The 20700-nt window shown below is 55.3% G+C and overlaps 1 protein-coding gene across 1 annotated transcript; it reads right to left on the bottom strand.

Moving 5' to 3' along the window:
- Window positions 1–329: 329 nt before the first annotated feature.
- On the bottom strand, window positions 330–20210 carry LOC113621618 (fatty-acid amide hydrolase 1). The gene is made up of 16 exons (XM_027108648.1): window positions 19622–20210; window positions 18203–18416; window positions 12598–12711; window positions 9973–10107; window positions 9633–9766; window positions 9347–9553; window positions 9055–9095; window positions 8701–8825; window positions 6940–7065; window positions 6307–6404; window positions 5066–5165; window positions 4749–4789; window positions 3988–4027; window positions 3382–3490; window positions 2697–2842; window positions 330–2243 (listed from the first exon to the last, which is right to left on the bottom strand). The coding sequence occupies exons 2-16, from the start codon at window positions 18395–18397 to the stop codon at window positions 2115–2117; spliced, it is 1740 nt and encodes a 579-aa protein (XP_026964449.1). The 5' UTR covers window positions 18398–18416; window positions 19622–20210; the 3' UTR covers window positions 330–2114.
- Between the last annotated feature and the right edge of the window lie 490 nt (window positions 20211–20700).

Consider the following 20700-nt stretch of genomic DNA (forward strand, 5'->3'; position numbering starts at 1 on the left):
GTACTCGCTTCCTCGCTGACCACCTCCGCCGCCCTCAGCAGCATTTGGCCCCATAGTCTACCCTTTCCCCCCAGCCCTGATCACAAGAGAGCCAACGTGCTTGCATCCTCCACACACACAGGCCCAGGAGCCTCTCAGGGATGGGATCCAGGCTTGGCGGAACTCCGGCACCACTAAGCACGGGGCTGGGCACAGCCCTGCTGGGGTCCAAGGGTGACATCAATAAACCAGGGAAGGAATGGAGGAGAGGTGGGCCCCCACGGCAGCCTCGTGTCTGAAAGCACGAGGCTATCATTAACCAAAGAGAGAAATGGGGCAGGAAGCTGGGGCAGATGGCACGTGGTTTTATGGAAGGATATGAGGCAAAGTGACGGAGCAGTTAAGAGAAATCAGGGCAAAGTGCAGCAGCTGCCTGGTCACCCCAATCTAGGCATCCATGTGGGTCGGGCCTTCTAGTCAGCCCCAAGGTAGGGCCTCATGTCTGCCCTGAGACTTGCCCCACTGAGGCAGGGATGTCACTGGCAGAAAGTACAGGTGCCACCGGGCATGTGACTTGGAGGGGAAAGCACCACTGGAGAAGCAGGAAAATCTCGGTGGAGAAGGGAGCCTTGGGAAAGCAGATTGCCCTGAAAAGAACATGAAGGAGGTCAGGTGGGAGCCAGGGGCCCACCCTGCCCGAGGGCTCAGGCCAGAAGCATCTCCGACAGCAAGCGGGCGAGTTAGGGCTGGAGCCAGGGAGGAGCGAGGCAGCTGTGCTGGTGGACCCAAGAAGCCCCCCAGTCATCCAGATGAGCTAACCCTCCACCCACCAGGCAAAGCAGTCCAGTAAGAGGTGAGCTGGCAAACTGGGCAGAGCTGAGCCTGAGCTGAGACAGCTCACTTCCACCCCGCAACTGTCAAGTCCCAAATCACCTCTCTCTCTACCTGGGCCACAGCCCTAGCTCAGGCCCCAGGCCCCCTTCCCCACATTAGGATCATGGAGCAGCCTCGTTACCCTCTCCAGGCTCTGCCCCTCCAGCCTACTCTCCTCGCCACACCTGTCTGATCCTTCAAGAGCGCCCCATTGCCCTTGAGACTGGATTCAAGTTCCTGAACTGGCCCTCCAAGTCCACCTTGATCTGACCCCCACCTACATCTCTGCTCCTCCTGTGCCCATTCTGGCTGTAGTACTGTTCCTTCTCCCTGGGATGTCCTCGTCCCCTATCTCAGCCCTGGGGACCTTCTATACTCAACACAGACACTCCTCCTTCAGGAAGCCTTCCCAGAACACTCCAGTCCTGCGCTGGCCCTGCAAGCACTCTCTGCTAGATCACCTTGTCTTGTGCTCGCCTCCTCAGTCCTGCAGGTTCCTCTCCCCAGCAGCATCCCAGACTCCCCGCTGCCCTGTGCCCGGCCCTGTGCTGGCCACTGAGGACAAAGACGTAGAAATAGTATCCCTGCCATCAAGGAGAGCCAGTGTGCTAAGGGTGGTGACCCACCCGCGGATGCCCACCACACAGCGCAGACTGGGAGGAAACAGCCCACCTACTCCAGGGCTCAGAAGGAGAAAGAGGGATCTGAGCTGGGCCTCAGAGGATTTAATGGTAGGGGAGCAGAAAGGGCATTCCCAGCAGAGGCAAGGAGAAAAGACAATGTCTAACAAAGTAGGGCTTAGTCTAAGGGGGGTGGGAGGGGTGGGTGTGAAGTGCTGGGGCCGCATCGCCCATCCTGAGAAGCTTGTGTCCATCCTGCGAGTGATAGGAACCAGAGGAGGTTTTGGAGCAGGAGACTGACGTGGCTGGAGTCAGGTTCTAGAAGGTCGGGTCTCCAACCCCCAGTGCCCTAACGATGACTTCCAGAAAGGACAGACCAGGAACCGATTCTTGACTGTTAGCGGGCCTTTGCCCATGTCATGCCCACAGGCTGCCACGTTGGGGGTGTCAGGGCAGGGAGGGAAACAGGGGAGGGAGCGAGGTCCAGACTCAGTGGGTTTGGGCTTCTTGCAGGGGCGAGGGGGAGGGACTTGGAAGCCTCTGCCCCAGGCTGAACACTTCCTCCAGGGTGGCAGCTGTGCCCTGACTACGCTGGGCGTGGCTCCAGTGGGTCTCAGGTCCTCTAGGGCCAGGCGGCGGCAGTCAGCATGGCTGCCTCTCGGGGGTCATCAGTCGCTCCACCTCCCGCATGAACCGCAGACACAGCTCTTCCTGCCACGGCAGAGCCACGCACTGCACAGCCACAGGCAGGCCCACGCTCTTCTTCACGTTCTGCAGGGGACACAGGCGTCAGGACCCCACCCTGGGCCCAGGAAGCACCCCAGCTGGAGAGGAGGGCAGCACGGCAGGGCCAGCCCGCAGTCTTTAGGGGTCTTGCATTAAGAAAGACTGACGAGAGGATGTGAGGGCGATCTGGCTGTGACACCTGTCACCCCATGGATCGCCAGGGTTGACTTGGCTGATCTGGCTGGCTAGGCGGGTGTCCCCTTCCTCCCTCACCACTCCACGTGCGTCCCTCCCGAAGCTGCACGCTCGGTGGAAGAGGACGACCTTCCCCGATAGAGGAGGACCGTTCTTCCGTCAAGGGTATACGAGCAGCTGCGCTCCCCTGCTAGAACCTCCAAACAAGCTCTCAAGACAGACAGACAAGGATACTCGTGTTTATACTATCTCCTCCACTAGAGGAAGGGGAGCAGGTGTGAGTCCAGGGGAAAAGGGACTTACCTTCCGCAGCGCCTTGTCCCAGATATCCCCAAAGTAGCCCTTGTAATGCTCCAACTGGGCCTCGTCCTCAGCGGTCACCGTGGTGACAGGCACTACCCCCGCAGGGAAGTCCAGGCAGTTGTAGAGCACAGTGTAGCTGATGGCCCCTGCGACACAGCACATGTGGCTGGAGCAGGTTGGGTGACCTTCCATGACAACTGTCCTCTCTGAGCCCCAGTCTTCCACCCTGTGAAATGGCACCCTGCATCCACAGACAGGGAGAGGTTCTCTCCTAGGGCTGAGACTTGAGTGAGAGCCCGGGAATCCAGATTCAGGGCGGGCTGGAGAGTGCGCTGACGAGCTTGCCCTGTGCCTCTTCCCTGCAGCTTCCCCCCACCTGGACTGTTGTTGCTGTCTTCCTGGTTTATCTAAATCCCACCTGGGCTTCAAACACCACCTCCCAAAACCACAGACTCTGTAACATGATCTCCAACTTGAACAGTGCTGAGGACAGGGTCCCACATGACTCCCATCTCTCCAGCCACCCAGACTGTGAGCCTCTCAAGGGTGGAGTCCTCCCCCAGGGGGGCAACCCACCCGCAGGGTTCCTCTTCTTCTACCTCCCAGCAGCCCCACCAGGCAAAGGGCTGAACTCATAGAAGAGAAGAGACAGGTGACAGGGCTGTGATGGGGCTGCAAGCCTCACCTGTGGCCTTGCCTGGGCCATTCAAGTCTAGAGCAGGGCCCAGCATGGGGGTGAGCAGCACATCCAGCTCCACTGCTCTCCACTGGGCAATCACAGAGTGACGGTACACCTGGGGAGGATACCCGTACACCAGGTGAAGCACTCAGACCCAGCCCGTTACCTGGACTCTCCAACGCAGGCACTGTGGCTGGGGTGACTCTAGCCCTGCACCTGCCCCGGATGTGAACTGAACCACAGTGGGATGGAGGACCTCGGGGGTATTCAGACAGGGCTGCTCTCAGGGGGCATCACCTGCTCCACAGAACCACAGACACCACTCTTCCTACCAGGGCAGGGCCATGGAGTGCTGGCTACAGGCAGCATCAGAGTGGCAAAAGAGGTATCCAGGACAGGAGCCCCAGGCTGACCCAGGCCCCTAGAACGGGTCTCTGGGCAAGTGAGGGTCTGACAGCAGTCCCCAAGCGGCCCGATCCAGGGAGTGGAAGGGAGAACGATGGGCCACTCCAGGGGATCAGTGGGACCAGTGACCGAGAGACCCCAACGCAGGTGGCCTGTCCAACTCCACCCCCCACCCGCCCTACTCTAGTCGAGAGGCTCTGACCTCACCTCAATCTCGTGGTGCAGTTCCCAGAGCTTTCCAGCTGACCTGGACAGAGGGAGTGAGGTCACTGACCATGACGATCCCAGCCATGGGGATTAGCAACATCAGACCCCTACTCTCAACACCTCCCAGATCTCATTCCTCCGTGGACCCTTCTCAATGCCAGGGCACTCTGAGAGGAAAGTAGTGCAGGGCAGAAGTTCTAATCCCTAAGTTCATGTCCCACTGAGTCCCCAGGAGGGACCTAGGCCTGACTCCTTGCTACCCTCAGGACACAGGAGAGGCCAGAGCCACCCAAGGTCCTAAATGCCTGGTGGTAACAGAAGGAGGAAGTCCACAAGATGTCAGGGCCTGAGAATGGGACAACTTATTCCCAGCTTTTCCGGCATGAGCAACTGAGGGGCAGGCAAGAGAGGGCGCGGTGCAGTCTGATCTCTAAGAGTAGCACCCTCATGGGTTCCCAGCATCCCCCGCTCCTGCCTCCCGCCAGCTCCTTCCCGGGCCTTTCCACCCGTGCCCAGCCAGGGCAATCTTCTCCTCTCCACCCCCTCCCATTCTGTGCTCTCCCAGGTCCTTGCTCTCCAGGCTTTCCTGGACCTTGCTAAGACATCTTCAAGATCCTCCTCGAAAGCCACAGAGGTTGCCACCCTGCCTGGGCCCTTTCCAGCCTCAGAAGCTACTTCTCTCATCTTTTCCTGTTGGAAAGCACTTGGACCCAGGTCAGGGGAAAAGGGGGCAAGCATCTGGGCATGGGAAACATTCTTACCGAGACTTGATGCTGTTGAGAAAGGTTGACAACCTTGGGAGCTGCAGAAGGACAGACACAGTCAGTGACTCAGCTTTGGGCCAGGTGTGGCAATAATCTTCAGGCCAAGCTGCCTGTGCTTCCTCCCTCTGTCCCTCCCCCCATGTCCCGGGTCAGCACCCCTTTCAGCATGCATGTTAGCTGAAGATCAAAGGGCATGGGGGGAGGAGAAGAGACTAGGTGAGGGCTGAGAAGAAGAGGAGGCTAAGGGGAGGGGGGAAGAGCCCCAGAGGCTCCCGCCCGGCCCAGCCCACCCCTTCTATTCCTTGTGCCCTCACCAGAGGCCTTAGCATGAAAGCCAGCAGTCCTTTAAGCCAGCTGGGCATCCTCAGAGTTGAGATCAGGTCTCCCAAGCAGGGGTCCACGAAATCACCTTTGCTGGGAGACAAAGGGTCCAGTCCGGACACATCCACCCCAGGCATCCCTCCTGGCTCACCCCCACCTACTGCATCCCCCGGTCTCTACTCAGTGACTCTGCCTACCTCCCTCCTCACCAGACTCTGGCAGCCATGCTCTCCAGCCCCTTCATCTCAGCCTCTCCTTTCCAACATGTGGCTTGTGTCTGCAGACCCTTTGCGATGCCTGGGCTCCACCCACACCCATGGAGCTCCCCAAGGCAGGACTCCCTGTCTACCTCCCTGGTAAACTCAGCTTAAAGCAATAAGAACTAGAGGCAGCATCTCCCTGGCCAGGGCGTGATACTGAGGGCATTCCCCCCGTGGAGGCGGATATTGGCCTGGAGGCACGAGTGGCGCAGTCTTGAGTGGGCACCGTGATCCTTGTCTCTGAGGCTGTCTCTGTTCTAGATCTCAGGAAAAGGTCTCAGGCGGCTGCTCCTGGAGCCTCTTTCCCAGGGCCAGAGTGAGGGGTAGCCCCTTCCGCTAAAGCCTGAACCATACGTAGCTACTGGGGGAAGTCCAGTCAGTCTGGGCATGTCCCCAGGAGGCACCTTCACAGGCCTGTCCTCTGCCCGTGTCAACCTTTAAGGACTGAAAACACCCAAGTGGAACCAGCTTCTCTAAACGTGAGTCCCTTAAAGCGGGTCTGGTCCAACCTACTGACTTTACAGACAAGAAAACTGAGGTCCTACTCAAAAGAGAAAGACGTGGCTCAAGTGAGAAGAGCCTGGAGTCACAGAATGACGTCTACACCCCTGCCCTCCTATTTGACCCTACCCTTGTCTCTCAATCTTTCCCAAATAGATAGGCAACTCCCTGCTTACCTCCTACCTCCCAGCCAGCTCAGCTCAGGATGAGGCCATGGATGCTCAATCCAGCCTCCCCCTGCGCTGGCACCTTTCCAAAGACTCCCTGGCAAGGTAGTGCCAGGCTCAGCCTGCAGTCAGAGGGGTGGCAAGGTCCCTAACCAGAATGCTCAGACCTTCTTCACATTCAGCTGAGGCCTGTCCTCCATCTTCCCCCAGCCTGGCCTGTCCCCGGGGTTACAGCACCCAGCTGCTCTTCCTGGGTCTCCCCATGTCCTGATCCCACCACAGACCTCCAAACCCAACATCACTCACAAGTTCTGTAGGAAGCTCTTGCCACCGTCACTGAACAGCCCACCCATCGACAGGGTCTCCACAGCATGGGGTATGTTGCTTGGCAGGAAGGGAACCAGCTGCAGGGACCGAGTAGTGTAAGACTCCCAGACCTAGAAACCCTTGGGTCCCACCAACCCCATGCTACCCAGGCAGCCCCGAGCATGGACTGGACCAACCCTGCCTTCACGCTACCCTCACTGGAGCCGCAACGGTGGCCTTGTTGGCCCGTGATAACTCCCTGTAAGATGCACATCAGGAGAGAAGTCTGGAGCCACACATAAGCCTGTCTCAGATGAACATCCCCCAACCTGCCATCTCAGGGCCCCAGGAACCTCTGGACAGCTGTGCACCCCTGTCTGCGGTCGACGAGGCCCTCCCAATGCAGCTCACAGCTCACACATCCCCAGCACAGGGGTGAGCTCACCATCAATCATGTACCCCAATATTTCTGATCAGCCCCTCTTTCCTGGTCCCCCAGGGACCGAATTCCCATCCCCAACCACAAAACAATCAGGGTGGAAGGATGCCAGGGATGGGTGGCAGCCATGGGTACCAGGAAGGCTTCCCTGAAAGAGGGGCGATGCCAGGACTTGTGGGCTCCCACCTCCATACCGTGTGGCCAGCAGCTTCGAGTCTCTTCTTGGTCTCCAGCAGGGCCCGTGTCATGGCCGGGGTGGGCATGGTATAGTTGTCAGTCTCATAATACCCCACACGCAGGGGCTGAGAGCTTGTGTAGACCTGGGGGCAACACACAGGAGTCAGAGTCAGGTCAGGAGAGGGTGGCCCCAAGCAGGGCTCCCAGAGCTCAGAACAGCTACTCAGCCCCAGACGCAGCTTTGAGGCTGCACCCTAGATCCCCCGAAAACTGACTGCCAGTGAGGCCAGCCCCTTCTGCATATGACCCCTTCACAAAACACCTTCACAATGACTTTACAGGTGGGCAGAGCAAGAATGAGGATTCCCACTGGTCCTACGAGGAAACTGAAGCTTCAGGTCTAGATAGGGAGATAGGCCCAGAGTGGAGCTGGGACTCAGCCAAGGCCGCTTGTCAGGGCAGAGCTACAAGACTAGGTCAGGAAGCCAGGTATCCCGCGTCCTGAGCCGAGGCTCTCCACAGCCTGTTTCCAGAATGCTAGTCCTGGCTCCCGTAAGAGATTGTTCCAGACCTCAGGACAGGAGCCTCCCCTCCTCCCCTCCTCTCAGGAAGGGGCTCTTGAAGGACTGGTTTCACTTAGAACATCTCCTCTGCTGAGGAGGGGTAGCTCACCCCATCCCCAGCCCCGATCTCCTGCCTGCCCCAGCGCCTTCAGCCCTTCCAAGGCAACCTGGGCTGGGTGAGGGCAAGAGGTCTGTAGGGAGAAATGCCAGACCGCTGAGAGATGGCGCTTACATCACACAGACAGCTTACTGTCTACATTAACATGGCTTTACTATTCCACTGCCCACATCGATCTAACTTGACTACTCCTGAATGTGTTGTACATAAAGTACAGATAACTTTATCAGTCATTCTTAAAAGACCCGCCAATTCTTCAATAGAAGCACCAAATGACGGCTTATCCTCTAAGACTCCTTGAACCCCTCTCCTCAGAATCCTCACCTTGCTGTATCCACCAGTCCTAACCTATTACATCATGATCTGTACCCAATCCTAACCAATGCCCCACACTGAAATATCCACCTGAAACCAACTTCAACATCCTAACTTCGCACCCCTCCCCCACACTGCTAAGGCTCTGTGGAGGCAGCACTCCCCCTCACCACAGAAAGCATTAAACTCAGCCTTATCTGATCAACAGGCTGTTTTGATGATATTTTGGAGAGCCAGCATCTGACACTGCCCACAGATCCCAGCTTTCTCTGGGAGGGAGACAGCTCCGCTTTTAACCATCCTTAACTCACTCAGCCTACACGCCAAGCATCCCTCTGGAGGCTGGGGATAGGGACATGAATACTATAGGAAAGGCTCCTAATTACTGGGGATCAAACACAGATAAGGTACAGGAGTGCTCTCTCAAGCTGTTCTTAGCCTCGAGGACACTCCTGTTCCGCAGTGACAGCCCCCAGGCTGGGCCGGAAGATGGGCCTTTCCTCAGCTCTGGCTCCCAGCCCACCAATTTGAAAGCCTCAAGGTTTCCAAATGCAGGCAAGGGCGCCATCTAGTGGCTGTCTGAAGAGGCGCTGCTGCTGGCCTCAGACACACACACCGCCCCCGCCCTCACCCCCCTCACCCCACCCCACCCCCGGCCCTGCCGGGGTGGTTTTCAGGAGACAGGGCCTCCAAGTCCTGCTGCAATGCGGGGAGTGCTCTCTGGGCTCAGGAGCACCAGTGAGACCTGAATCCACCCCATGCCCACCCCCACCCCGGCTCACCTCCTCCCTGAAGGGCAGGGGGGGCACGGAGGGGTCCAGGTGGAACATGTCCTCACACAGCAGCGCTCGCAGGCACAGCGCCAGGCTCTCCACGTCCCGGGCCATGGGGCCGACCGAGAGCTGTACTGTGGGGCAGGGAGGGGAGGAAAGAGAGATCACCCAGCCCCAAGGAGCTCTGGGGCCAGGTCCAAGCATGGACTGGGCCGTGGCCCAGTAGTGTGCACAGGGACAAGGCGTAGGAACTCAGACCTAGAGTGGCCTGGGGGCCCAACACTGCCCCAAGGAGAGGCAGGGGCAGAGGCGGATCAGGCAGACCCCCCTCCTCCAGGGCATAGAGGGAACCACAGACCTCACCTGCTACCTGTCCATAGACACAGCCCTTCAGGCCACTCTTGCTGGATAAGAAACACAAGATGTTGGCAATGCGAAATAGCCATCCTCTGCCCAACCCCACATCCATACAGCAGCTCCCAACTCTCTCACCACTTTGGAAACTAGGAACCAAGGACTGTGGTGCTGTGACACTACCTCCCAGCAAAACCCCAGTCAGGGAATCCCTGCCTGGAGCCCAGAGAGGTGGGAAGCTAGGCCAAGGTCACACAGCAAGAGACTCAGAAGCTCCCTCCCCTGACCACCTACACCATACCTGATGCGGTTCCCTGTGGGTTTGAGGCCGCAGATGCCACAGAAGGCAGAGGGAAAGCGAATGCTTCCTCCGATGTCGGTGCCTAAGCCCAGTAGGGAGCCCCCAGCCGCAATGAGGGCCCCCTCACCCCCTGAGGAGCCACCTGGGCTCTTGGAAGACTTCCATGGGTTCACGGTCTGGCCAAAGAGGGGGTTACAACAGTCATAGCTGGAGGAAACAGAAAGGGGTCAGCCCATGTCACGCTGGCACCGGTGCCCCTGCCCCCACCCCGCACCTGAGACACAACCTGAACATGGACTGGGGGACATTGGTGTACACGAAGGGCAAGGCCCCCTGCCGCTTCAGCACCTGCACCACCACGCTGTCACACTCTGCTGGCGCCCCCTCGTTCAGGCTCAAGCCCAGTGTCGAGTCCTGGCCCTAGAAGGAGGGATGGGCGAGAGGGACGTGGCTGATGAGCCAGGGGCGCCTTGGCAGCACAGGGTCTGTTCCCACCACCACCCCACAGGCCAAGGCAGGGCGTACCCATGGTGCCCTCTCAAGGCCTTTGGACCTGGTACTTCCTCTGAGGGCCCAGGGTGACCCAGGACGCAGAGCTGGCTGGCAGGGACTGGGGCAGGGCACACCTTGTAGCTGAAGCACTCCTTGAGGCTCACTGGGACGCCGTAGAGCAGGCCCTGCCTTGGGACCTGGCACAGCTGAGTCTCACAGTCTGCCAGGTAGGTAGTCACACAGTTAGTCCCTTTGTTCACTTCCCAGGCCTTGGGGAGAGAGAAATGGATACAAGAACAAAGTGAAGCTGGCTTTTCTTTTTTTGTTTCAGTTGTGTTAAAATTCCCTCACCACCCAGGGAAAGGGTAACCAGAAACATGACCCAGGGGCACAGAGGATAACCTAGGCCCAGCACTCGCCTCACTAGGGACATGTGGCTCCAGCCTCATCCTGGCTGTCTCTGGCCTTCAACTCCAAAACGGACAGAGAGTGAGAGTACTCCCAGGGCCAGGGCACAACCAGGGCACTCAAAGGGGCAAGATACTGACCTCAGATGCCCCCCAGAGGCCGAGCTGGGAGGAGGTTGACCCTTGGCCACCCCAACCCCTGTCCTCCTCCAAGCCACACCCTCTGCCCAGTGAGGCTGGCAGATCCCCGTGTCAGGTCACACTGGGAGTCAGTGCAGGGCAGGGCTAGACCCAGGCTACAGCCTCCCAGCAGCGCAGGGAGCCTCCCAACTCCTCTGCCCCAGGCAGGCCCAGGTGAAGCCTCCCCTCCCCCAGGAACCCTTGAAGCTGATAATCAACTCTCAGGGATGCATGGCTGACTGACTGATAGCAACTGACAGGAACATGGGTGTGGCCCTGTTGCCACGCTCAGGTACAGGAAATCTGTCTCCTGCCCCAGGGCAGAAAGAGAGGAGGCCAATCTGTAGCCAGAATGCTCTCTGTGGATGATTAAGGGGGGCAGGAGCTTCTTCAGGGACATGGATTCATTAGAAACAACCCCGGCTGTTGAGACTGTGTGTCCTCTCAGTGCACCCGGCCCAGGGGTGTCCAGTCCTTTCTCTACAGTCCCTCTCTGCCCCACTCTCAGCTGCAGTCACTCACACCACTCTCATACCCACCCGTCAGTCCCCCTGGCACTCATGTCCACCTGCTTAGGGGTCCCACTCACTACCACATGCTCTCTTCCAAGAAATCATATCAGATACAAGTCACACTCATAGAAGTAAGTCAGAAAAAGAAAAACAAATACCATATGCTAACACATATATATAGAATCTTAAAAAAGAAAATGGTTCTGAAGAACCTAGGGGCAGGACAGGAACAAAGATGCAGTTGAGAATGGACTTGAGGACCTGGTGGGGGAAGGGTAAGCTGGGACAAAGTGAGAGAGTGGCATGGACATCTATACACTACCAAATGTAAAATAGCTAGCTAGTGGGAAGCAGCTGCATCTCACAGGGAGATCAGCTCGGTGCTTTGTGACCACCTAGAGGGGTGGGATAGGGAGGGTGGGAATGAGACGCAAGAGGGAGGAGATATGGGGATATATGTATACATTACTGATTTACTTTGTTATACAGCAGAAACCAACACAACATTGTAAAGCAATTATACTCCAATAAAGATGTTTTAAAAAAGTGCTATGGCATATATAGACAAGTCACACTCACAAAGCACATTTCCTTCTTTCATTTTGTTTCAAACACATTTCTTGAGCACTTACTATATAAAAGACATAGCGTTCAGCAATAAGGTGCAAAGACAAATAAGACTGTCCACCAAAAGCCCACATTTGCCTTGGGAAAGAGAAAGACAAGGCAAGCCCTACAATGTGATGAGAAACATGCTGTTAGAAAGTGAACACTTAGGGAGGGTGGGAGGGAGGGAGACGCAAGAGGGAAGACATATGGGAACATATGTTTATGTATGACTGATTCACTTTGTTATAAATCAGAAACTAACACACCATTGTAAAGCAATTATACCCCAATAAAGATGTTTAAAAAAAAAAAAAAAAAAAAGAAAGTGAACACTGAAGAGGAAACCCTAACTCAGGCTGGGAGGGGAGGAGGGTCCTGGGAGGCTTCCTGGAGGACTCCAGAGACTCCTCTCTGAGCCCTGAAAACTCTTCCGGGGGAGCCTGTTGCACTGAGCGGGGCAAGAAGGAGAAGAGCCTCGCAGGTAAAAGGAACCCCACACGAGCCAGTGCAGGCGCTGGGTGCCAGGGAACTGCCAGCAGCTGAGCTGCTGATGCCCCAAGCTACAGAAGGCCTTGGCCAGAGAGGACGCTGAAGAGCTGAGGGGGCACCTGGCCAGGAGGCTGGCGCTTGGTCCCAGAGGGAGATGGTGGTGGAGGACCAGGGTGGCTGAAGAGGGGGAGACAAGGGGATGGACTAGAGACAGCTATAGGAAGGGACCAGACCAGACTTGGTGACTGATGGGGTGGGGGCGGAAGGGAGAGGGAAGTCTGGGCTAAAAGCCAGGTTTCTAGCTAAGACAACATGCTCAGTATCCACCCCCCCGCCCCTCCCCCCCTCCCCAAATACACACACAGAGCCACTCTCTCTCTTCTCTCTCTCTCTCTCTCTCTCACACTCACACACACATACACACACACACACACACACACAGAGTACCTCCCTGGCACTGTGATCCCACCACGGCCCTCAGTGGGACAAAGTCCAGGCCAGGTTTTCCCCCCAGCCTTGCAGAGAAAGTGGAGGAAGGAGCAGGGTCACTCCCAGGCTTTACCTTTCCCAAGTAGGTGAAGAGCACGGCCTCCCGAGACAGCTCCCCACTGTGTAGCTTCTGTACCAGTTGAGGCAGAGGCAGGGCCAGCAGTGCCTCTGAGTCCAGGTCAGGGTTCTGGGGAGACACCTCGGATCAGTCCCCTACTCCCCGCAGGCTCCATGTGCCTGCAGCAGATACCAGTGGCCCATGCCCCCAAATCCCCACACCTACCAAGCACGTGCTGTCACCTGCCAACCCGTGACAGATGTGCCCACCCACAGCTCTGACACCACAAATGTGGTCCAGCCTGGGCAGGCCCCTGCCACCTGTAGAAAATACAGATCTATCTCTTCAAGAAGCTTACCTGAGGGGGGTCCAGGGAGAGGCCATGCCCAGGCTGATCATTAGACCATTACTAACAGGGACCACCAATGACTATCTACTGTGTGCCAGGCACCATGCCAATGTGCTCCATGTCTGGATGAAATCTTACTACCATTCCCATTGCACAGCTGAAGAAACTGAGGCTCAGCAAGGGGAAGTGCCTTGCCTAGGACTTACAGATAAACTATAGTTCTCTGCCCATTCAGCATGGGCTGACCACTGGCTGTCCACCTGCACCTAACTACTCAACACCTTGTCAGGGGAGGGCAGAAATAAGAAAACCCTGTCCTGGGTGGTTAGGGCTGGAGCTGGAGCCACATCCAAATGAGAGGGTTTTTTTGTTCAGTCCATAGATATTCATTAGGCACCTATTCCGTACCAGGCACCATGCTAGGCAAGGGGATACAGCAGTGAACAAAAAAGTCACATCCAGTCTTTGGGGGAGCTTACACAAGGTGCAGAGTTGGGGATGAGCAGCTAATTCATAAGTAAATAAGAATTTTAGATAGCAAGAAATAAAGAAAATAAAATGGATGCAGTGAGTGGGCGGCACACAGGTAGAGGGTGGTCAGGGAAGAGCTCTCTGAAGGAGAAGGGATGTTTGATCAGACACCTACTGCCAGGCCTCGAAGGCCCCCAGAGCCTCTGGGGTCAGCCCCTGCCTGCAAACATCCTGGCTTCCCCCTCGAGGGTATTGGGCTAATTAGTAAATAGGGCTAGGACGACATCTGAGTTGCAGGTACCACATCTCATCTCTACCCTCCTCTGCTCCTGCCAAAGTCACCAGGGACTTCCTTGTTGCCGAATACAGCAAACACCTGACTCTGTTCATTCTGCTCCAAGTCTCATGGAGGCATTCAGAGGGCTCGCTTCAGTTTCCTCTGGGCACAGACATACCCCACTCCCCGGGGCTCCCTCCCACCTCTCCGCTCCTTCTGTCGTCCGCTCATTCAGTCAACACACATGTTCTGAGCATCTACTATGTGCTGAGGACTAGCTAGGGCTGTGAATTTAGAGATAAATTAGAGAGATAACCAAGACAGACAAGTCTCTGCTTTCAGAGCTTAGCTTACCTTCAAGAAAACAAACAAGTTAATTGGGAAAAGAATTTGAAGAAGAATAAAAGAAAAAAAATATTTTTTAAAGAAAGAAAATAAGTTAACAAAGAATGGACAGATGATGGCAAGTGTGAGAAAGGATAAACGGAGCCTGTGACAGAAAGAACAGAGGAATGACTCAGATGGGTTGGGTAGGTGGCGGTGACATTTCAGATGTGATCTGAAGCATGAGAAGGAGCCAGACGCGGGGAGAGACAGAGGCTCCTGGAGGTTCCTCTGGCACCTCTTCTTCCCTCTCTGATGCTGGGAGAAGTCACTCCTTCTCATGGCTTCCACTCCAGGCCCTCTGCCTATCTCACAGCCTCCAGATCATCGTCCTTCGACTGACCCAACTGAGCTCAGACCTACTCGCTGGGCTACTCCCTTGTCTCCCTCTGTCCCTGTGTCGTTCCCCTGAGCTCGGTGCCTCCCCACCCCTCTCCACTGGCTCCTCTTCCCTCAGGGAAGGACGCTGCCCTCCATCTTCCACTCCCCCCCTCTCCCTCCCACCCACATCCAGTCACCAAGCCCCCTAAGTAGCTCTGGCAAATGGCCACCTCTCTGTCCCCTCTACCAAGACCCTTGCCAGTGCACATCCTTTCTCTCCTGGGTCAGACAGGGGCCACCCAACCGGTTGCCCCCCCCCAAGCTTTGTGGCCAGGCCAGACGGTGCAATGTCCAAGCCCACCTTGCCTCTCCCCTTCAAGCCCCCTGCACACCACGAGCTCCAGGGGATGCTTCCAGGCTGTGGTCCTGTCAGACTCCCCTGAACCCCCTCAGTGCCACACGGCCCCCTCACACCCACCACACGCCCAGAGCTGAACGCCCACCACACACACCCACCACACAGCCTTTGAAGCCTGGCCTCAATATCAGGAACACTCCACCTCTTCCCTGAATTTGTTAAACGGAGTCAACACTCACTTGGGATTTTTTTTTTTTTTTTAAATAATACAGGCAGCTACAGGGAAGGAAAAAAAGAAAAATGGATCTATGATCTCCCCACCAACACACGAGACAACCCCTAGTGACGTACTTTTTTAAAGGTATACAGAATGAAAAGTGAACATTTCCCCCCACCTCTAGGGCCACCCTGCCCAGCCCCTCTTCTGAAAAGGAAACCATAGTTAACAGTTTCTGATGAAACCTCACAGGAAAAAAAAAAATGTCTGTGAAAAACCCACAATGTGGGGCTGCCCTGGTGGCACAGTGGTTGAGAATCCGCCTGCCAATGCAGGGGACACGGGTTCGAGCCCTGGTCTGGGAAGATCCCACATGCCACAGAGCAGTGAAGCCCATGCGCCACAACTACTGAGCCCACATGCCGCAACTACTGAAGCCTGCGCGCCTAGAGCCTGTGCTCCACAGCAAAAGAAGCCACCGCAGTGAGAAGCCCGCACACCGCAACAAAGAGTAGCCCCCGCTCGCCGCAACTAGAGAAAGCCCGCGCGCAGCAAGGAAGACCCAATGCAGCCAAAAATAAATAAATTTTAAAAAAATTAGTATGGAGAATGCAGGGAAGTGTACAAATAACGTCTCACCAAGCATGTGGCCATCTGTATGCCTACTTTTTCAAGCAAAAGATACTATAGCTATCATTGAATCACTGCCCTTCCTCCATCTGTTTTTCTCCTTCTGAACCACCTACTGTCCTAATTTCAGGTATCCTAGATTGTCCTCCAAGTCTTTTTTATTTTCACTCATGGGGTTTTTTTTTTTATCGCTTTTGTCCTATTTCAAGATATCTCTTCCATTTGATCACGTAGGCCACTGATACTGATCGAAACAAAAACCATACTGTTCTTCGCGTTACTCATTGAATTGTTTTGTTTTAAAATCAGCTTCAGGTTGGTCTTGGAGACGCCAGGAGATGGAACTACAGGTCAGATCCAGTTGAAGGAAGTGGCATTTGTAATCCAGTGGAATTTTGACAAAAGGGCTTGTAAGGGATATGTGGGAAGGGCATTCAGGATAAAACTACAGGTGCGGAGGCACAGAGGGATAAGCAGGTGTTCTGGGATGGCTCTCTCAGCCATAATATTCTGTCAATGGTGGTCTCTCTCTTCAGTCCAGAAAGGATATTGAAACTCATTCAGGGGGCAAGGTGGAAACAAATGCAACAAATGGGCATGTTACAGGTTAAGCTTCACGCGGTCAACAGAGAATACAAGAAATACGCCTCCCTCTAAAGTTGCTCTAGAGTCCAGAGAAAGATGAACCATCTTGCGATGTTCAGGAGGTGCTTAGTACTCTTCCTCCTCCAGCAACGCCTCGGGACACAGGAAGTATCTGGGTTCCCAACTAGCTTTCCTGCTGTCTATCAGGCAGGAGCTGTACTATAAGCTGCTGTATTCTTCCAGGGCCCTACTAACCCTGGGCCCCTTCCCAAGGCCCTGGATGAGCTCAGCTAAACTGCCCACCTCCTATCCATTCCCAAAGCTATTGTCACGAAGACCTCACCTCTTTGCTGATTGCTCAACACATTGAGGCTCCTAAGATAGTTCTCCCTCTCTTCTCCCAGTCACTGGAAAACCAAAAGGTGATTTCCCTGCTTTCCCATCTGCAAGAGCCAAGTTTTGGTGTTCTGAGGCCAGGCTCTGCCCCATGGAGGCTGTTTCAACAGCTTTGGGTATTTCAGGGCCAACGTTTCTACCCTTGAAGAGTCAGTTCTTAAAAATAATGAAAGGCTGTTGCTCCAGTAGGAAACTGTGTAGATGCTGATGCTTGGAGTTGAAGTGAGGGAAGACCCACCCTTCTACCACCCCACACCCCTACCAGCTGGTGGGTTCCTTGCAACCAGGACGGGAGTCCTGTAGGCACAAACTGTGGACAGATTCTTACAGCTGCCTCCACACAGCCCTCGGTGCTGGCAGAACTCAGCTAGGCAGCTGCACAGGACCTGGAGCCTTGGGAGCAGCCGAGGGTCTCCAGGCTGAGCCTGGCATCACTGCAAGGATCCCTGAGCAGGGCACCAAGGAGGTCAGCCAGAGAAGGAGGATCAGACAGTGATAAACCTGTGCCCAAGGAGGGAAAGTGACCAGTTTGGATGGAATACCTAAAAACCGACTGATTGTGTACTTTTCAGCCAGCTTGATGAGTGAAGGCTGGAACCAGATACATTTTTATTTCAAGAAATAAACAAATATGACATTTCCTGGTCCAGGAATGGTGTGGAGTAAATCCATACCATTACATTCAGCTAAAACCTCACGGCCATCAAGGCCATACCCAGGGCCTGGCATTCAAGGCCAGGGTCTCTCTTCCTAATATTTCTCCCCTGCTCCTCTCCAGCGGAATGAGGCTGGATGGTCCCACCAGGCATCTGGGTTCTAGTTCCAGCTCCTGTCTCGTGCTGTCCCATTATCCGGAATGCCTTCCCACCTGTCAGATCCAAATCCTATCAAACACTCGGGGCAAGTCTTCCCTCCCTCAGCACATAAGACCTGAGTTCAGCATTTTGACTTGGAACTGGGTCCACTGTGTCACACACCTGGAGGGAAAGAAAGCCTCCCCTTCTAGGCCTCTCCCTCGCCCCCATACACACACTGAGCTGATCCAGAGGAGAAAATCTTGTTGACAGATCACCCACCTAAACCTATTCATGCAAAGGGCTTATAACCCATCAGACTCGACAGCCTAGGTGGCAGGGGTCCAGCTCCGCCAGTAACTCCCTGTGGACTTGGGCAAGTCCCTCTCCAGCTCCCTCTTAGCATCCTCAAGCACATATCAATGAGTTTGAACTGTAAGCTCTCCAGATGCCCTTGGCCATCACTTTATGATTCCAAAATCCTCAACCCGAGCATCCTATTGGTTCTCACACTTGCGTTTTAGAGTCCTAATAGTGATCTTGAGATTCTCTGGCACCAGAGCAAAGCTCCTCTTTGACCCAGTGAGAGACAGCCTTCGACAGCCTGCCCAGTTCCTTTCGTTTCCCTTCCTCCCCTAGGCCCCATCTGGCTCAGAAACAGTACGGAATGCATTACGGCGAGAGGAGTTTCGGGGAGTTACGAACCTGCGCTGCCCACACACCTGCGCTGCCCGCTGCCCGCTGCCCGCCGCTCGCCCCTCCGCGCGGCCGGGCGGCTGAAAGTGCTGCCGCCACCCCAGGCCCTCCCCCTGACCCCGATTCCAACCCCGGCCATCACCTGGAGACGGAAGCGCTGCGCCGCCTTGTCCATGGTCTCCAGGGCCTCTTGCTGCTTCTGTCGTGCCCGGGCCGCCGCGCCCCGCGCCGTCCGGTGACTGGACCAGCGCAGGGCCAAGGCCGCCGCCACCAAGCAGCAAGCCAGGGTAGCCCCGGAGGGGCCGGAGAGCGCGTCCCACAGTTCATCCAGCACCATGGTATCCCGCCGCCGACAGCTGCCGAGGGAAACCGAAGAGGAATCAGCACGCGCGGACTTCGCCGCAAAACCCGGCCTGGATCGACCTGGGATCCAGCGCCCGCCTGCGCTGGAGGGAAGGAGGGGCGGTGCCGCAGCCGCAGACACGCGGGGCGGTGCGCTGTTGCCTGGCAGCCGGCCAGAGGCCGGTAAAGCGCAACCGACAAGGTCAAGCGCGGCAGCTCGGCTAGGACTGCTCCGCAAGTCCTCACGCACTGGACCAGGCGGAGCGGAAGGAGCACCCGATTCCCTTGGGCGCCCTCGGAAGCTCGAGCGTAGCAGCGGTTCGGCGCCCCTGTCCGGCCCGACCTCTGCCCTGCGCACCCGAGAGCCACAACTCCCGGAAGATGCAGTCCAGCCGGAGCCCCTGCGGGTAACAGGACGGAGAGCAGCGATAGGCTGAGCTCCCGGACCTGTTTAATCCCCGCAAACAGTTTAGCAGCATCTTCCTTGGAGAACCTTGGGTTGGGCGGTGCATCACAGGGCACCCACCTCTCCCCTGCGTGGGGCTTTGGGGTGCCAGGCAGAGATGGGCACAGGATGTTCCTCTCAGGGAGCCCACCTGCTGCCCCCTCTCCTCCCCCACCGTGGGACCCGGTGTCTCCCTCCCTGGACTCTTCTTCATGGCCAGAATACCCGTCACTTGTCCTTTTGCTCAGCCACCTCCCACAGACTGACCTTCCCAGGGTCACTCATTTCCAGTCCTGGGCCCTCCTGGATTTCACACTCAGGAAACAGAAAGAACTGCTTCTGTCTGGGGACCTGACACTCTTCATTAGTGGGGTGGGTGGATTATATATACACATAATATTTCTCCCATCTAGGCCTTTCTCACAGGACTTTATGTGTTTATTTCATTTGTCCTCCCAACAGACCTATGAGGAAAGCATTTTTATTATCCTCATTTACAGATGAGGTAACTGAGGACAAGAGGGGTTAAATAACTTCTGTGGGTCACAGAGGTGGCTGAGTGGGGATTCAAACTCAGGTCCGATCCTAAACCATTGCTCTTAACCATCAAGCAGTACTACCATTACTGCCCCTGGAAGTGAGGCTTTGTGGGATGGGATGTGGGAAAGGGCTCTGTGGCTGGAAAACTCTGTCTGCTGAAACACTGCTGTCCATCCAGTTCTGTCTTTACCTCTTTGAATCCGTGCCTTTTCCTGTAAAAGGATGAATGCCTACCTCACAAGATTGTTAGGAGGAGTCTGTGAGATCCTTGCTGTGAGCTGGGGAAACTGAAGGAGGTACCAGATCTTCAATCAGGCCTTATGGAGCTCAAGGTCTGGTTGAGAAGGAAAAAACATGCATAGACCAAGAAACAAAAGACATGCTTTGGTGGAAATGCAGAGATCATGTGGCATGAATCCAAAAAGCCTTGGAGGCTGGGCCCTTAGGCTGAATAGCCCTTGGGAAAGCCAGATAGCACAGTGGTTTAAAGTTTGCCTCTGGAGCTGGAGTGTCTGGTAACCCATCCTTGTTGTGTGACTGTGCCCCAGTTTCCTTACCTGTAAAATGAGGATAATAGTACCCCCGCCCCCGGGCCAATTCTCTAGTACTATTGTCAGAACCAAATGAGCTAACACATGAAATGCAGCCAGAACTGGGACTAGCCTATAGAAAGCAATCCATGCATGTTAATCAGTATATTATTGTTGTTGTTATTATTAGAGACCTACAGAGAGGGGTTTTCTGACCTGAGAAGCCCAAGCTCAGGAACCAGACTCCCTGAGTTCAAATCCTAACTTTGCCACTTACTGTGTAACCTTCAGTAAATCACTTTAACCTCTTGTGCCTCAGTTTCCTTATCTGCAAAATAGGAGATAATCATAGTGACTGCTTCATAGAATTGTGAAGATTAAATGAGTTAATTCAAGGGAAGTTAATTCAAAAGAGTCAATTCAGCTGATTAAATGAGGTTAGAACAGCACCTGGTCCATTGTAAGAGCTCAATAAACATTGACTCATTATTTTAAACAGAGATGTGACACAAATGTTTTGGAAAGGCAATGTGGAGGAGGACGGGGAGAGGAAAGCTGGAGGCAGAGACCATGGAATGGAAGAGCAGGCGGATGTGGGGATCCAGTGGGGCTGGGGTTTCCAGGCCTCCACCTGTGTTACCAGAAAAGCATCTGTAATTCAACACCACACCATTCCCCGAGACAAAACAGCACTTGCCTGCCCTCAGGTGGTGTGTGTAAACTAGAGTTACTTGTATGTGCAGTGGCTCAAGCAGGCCCTGGTGGGTTTCCTGAGCAGTATCA

Source organism: Aethalodelphis obliquidens, unplaced genomic scaffold (genome assembly GCF_003676395.1).
Source record: "Aethalodelphis obliquidens isolate GAN/ISIS:26980383/991018 unplaced genomic scaffold, ASM367639v1 scaffold9, whole genome shotgun sequence".
Classification (NCBI taxonomy): domain Eukaryota; kingdom Metazoa; phylum Chordata; class Mammalia; order Artiodactyla; family Delphinidae; genus Aethalodelphis; species Aethalodelphis obliquidens.

Excerpts from the sequence above, each read along its gene's own strand:
- LOC113621618 (XM_027108648.1), bottom strand. The coding sequence starts at position 18,397 with ATGGTGCTGGATGAACTGTGGGACGCGCTCTCCGGCCCCTCCGGGGCT. Across the intron at positions 6,405-6,939 it reads TCGAAGCTGCTGGCCACACG|CTGGTTCCCTTCCTGCCAAG; the intron begins GTATGGAGGTGG and ends CGGTCCCTGCAG. Across the intron at positions 5,166-6,306 it reads AAGAGCTTCCTACAGAACTT|CAAAGGTGATTTCGTGGACC; the intron begins GTGAGTGATGTT and ends TTTGTCTCCCAG.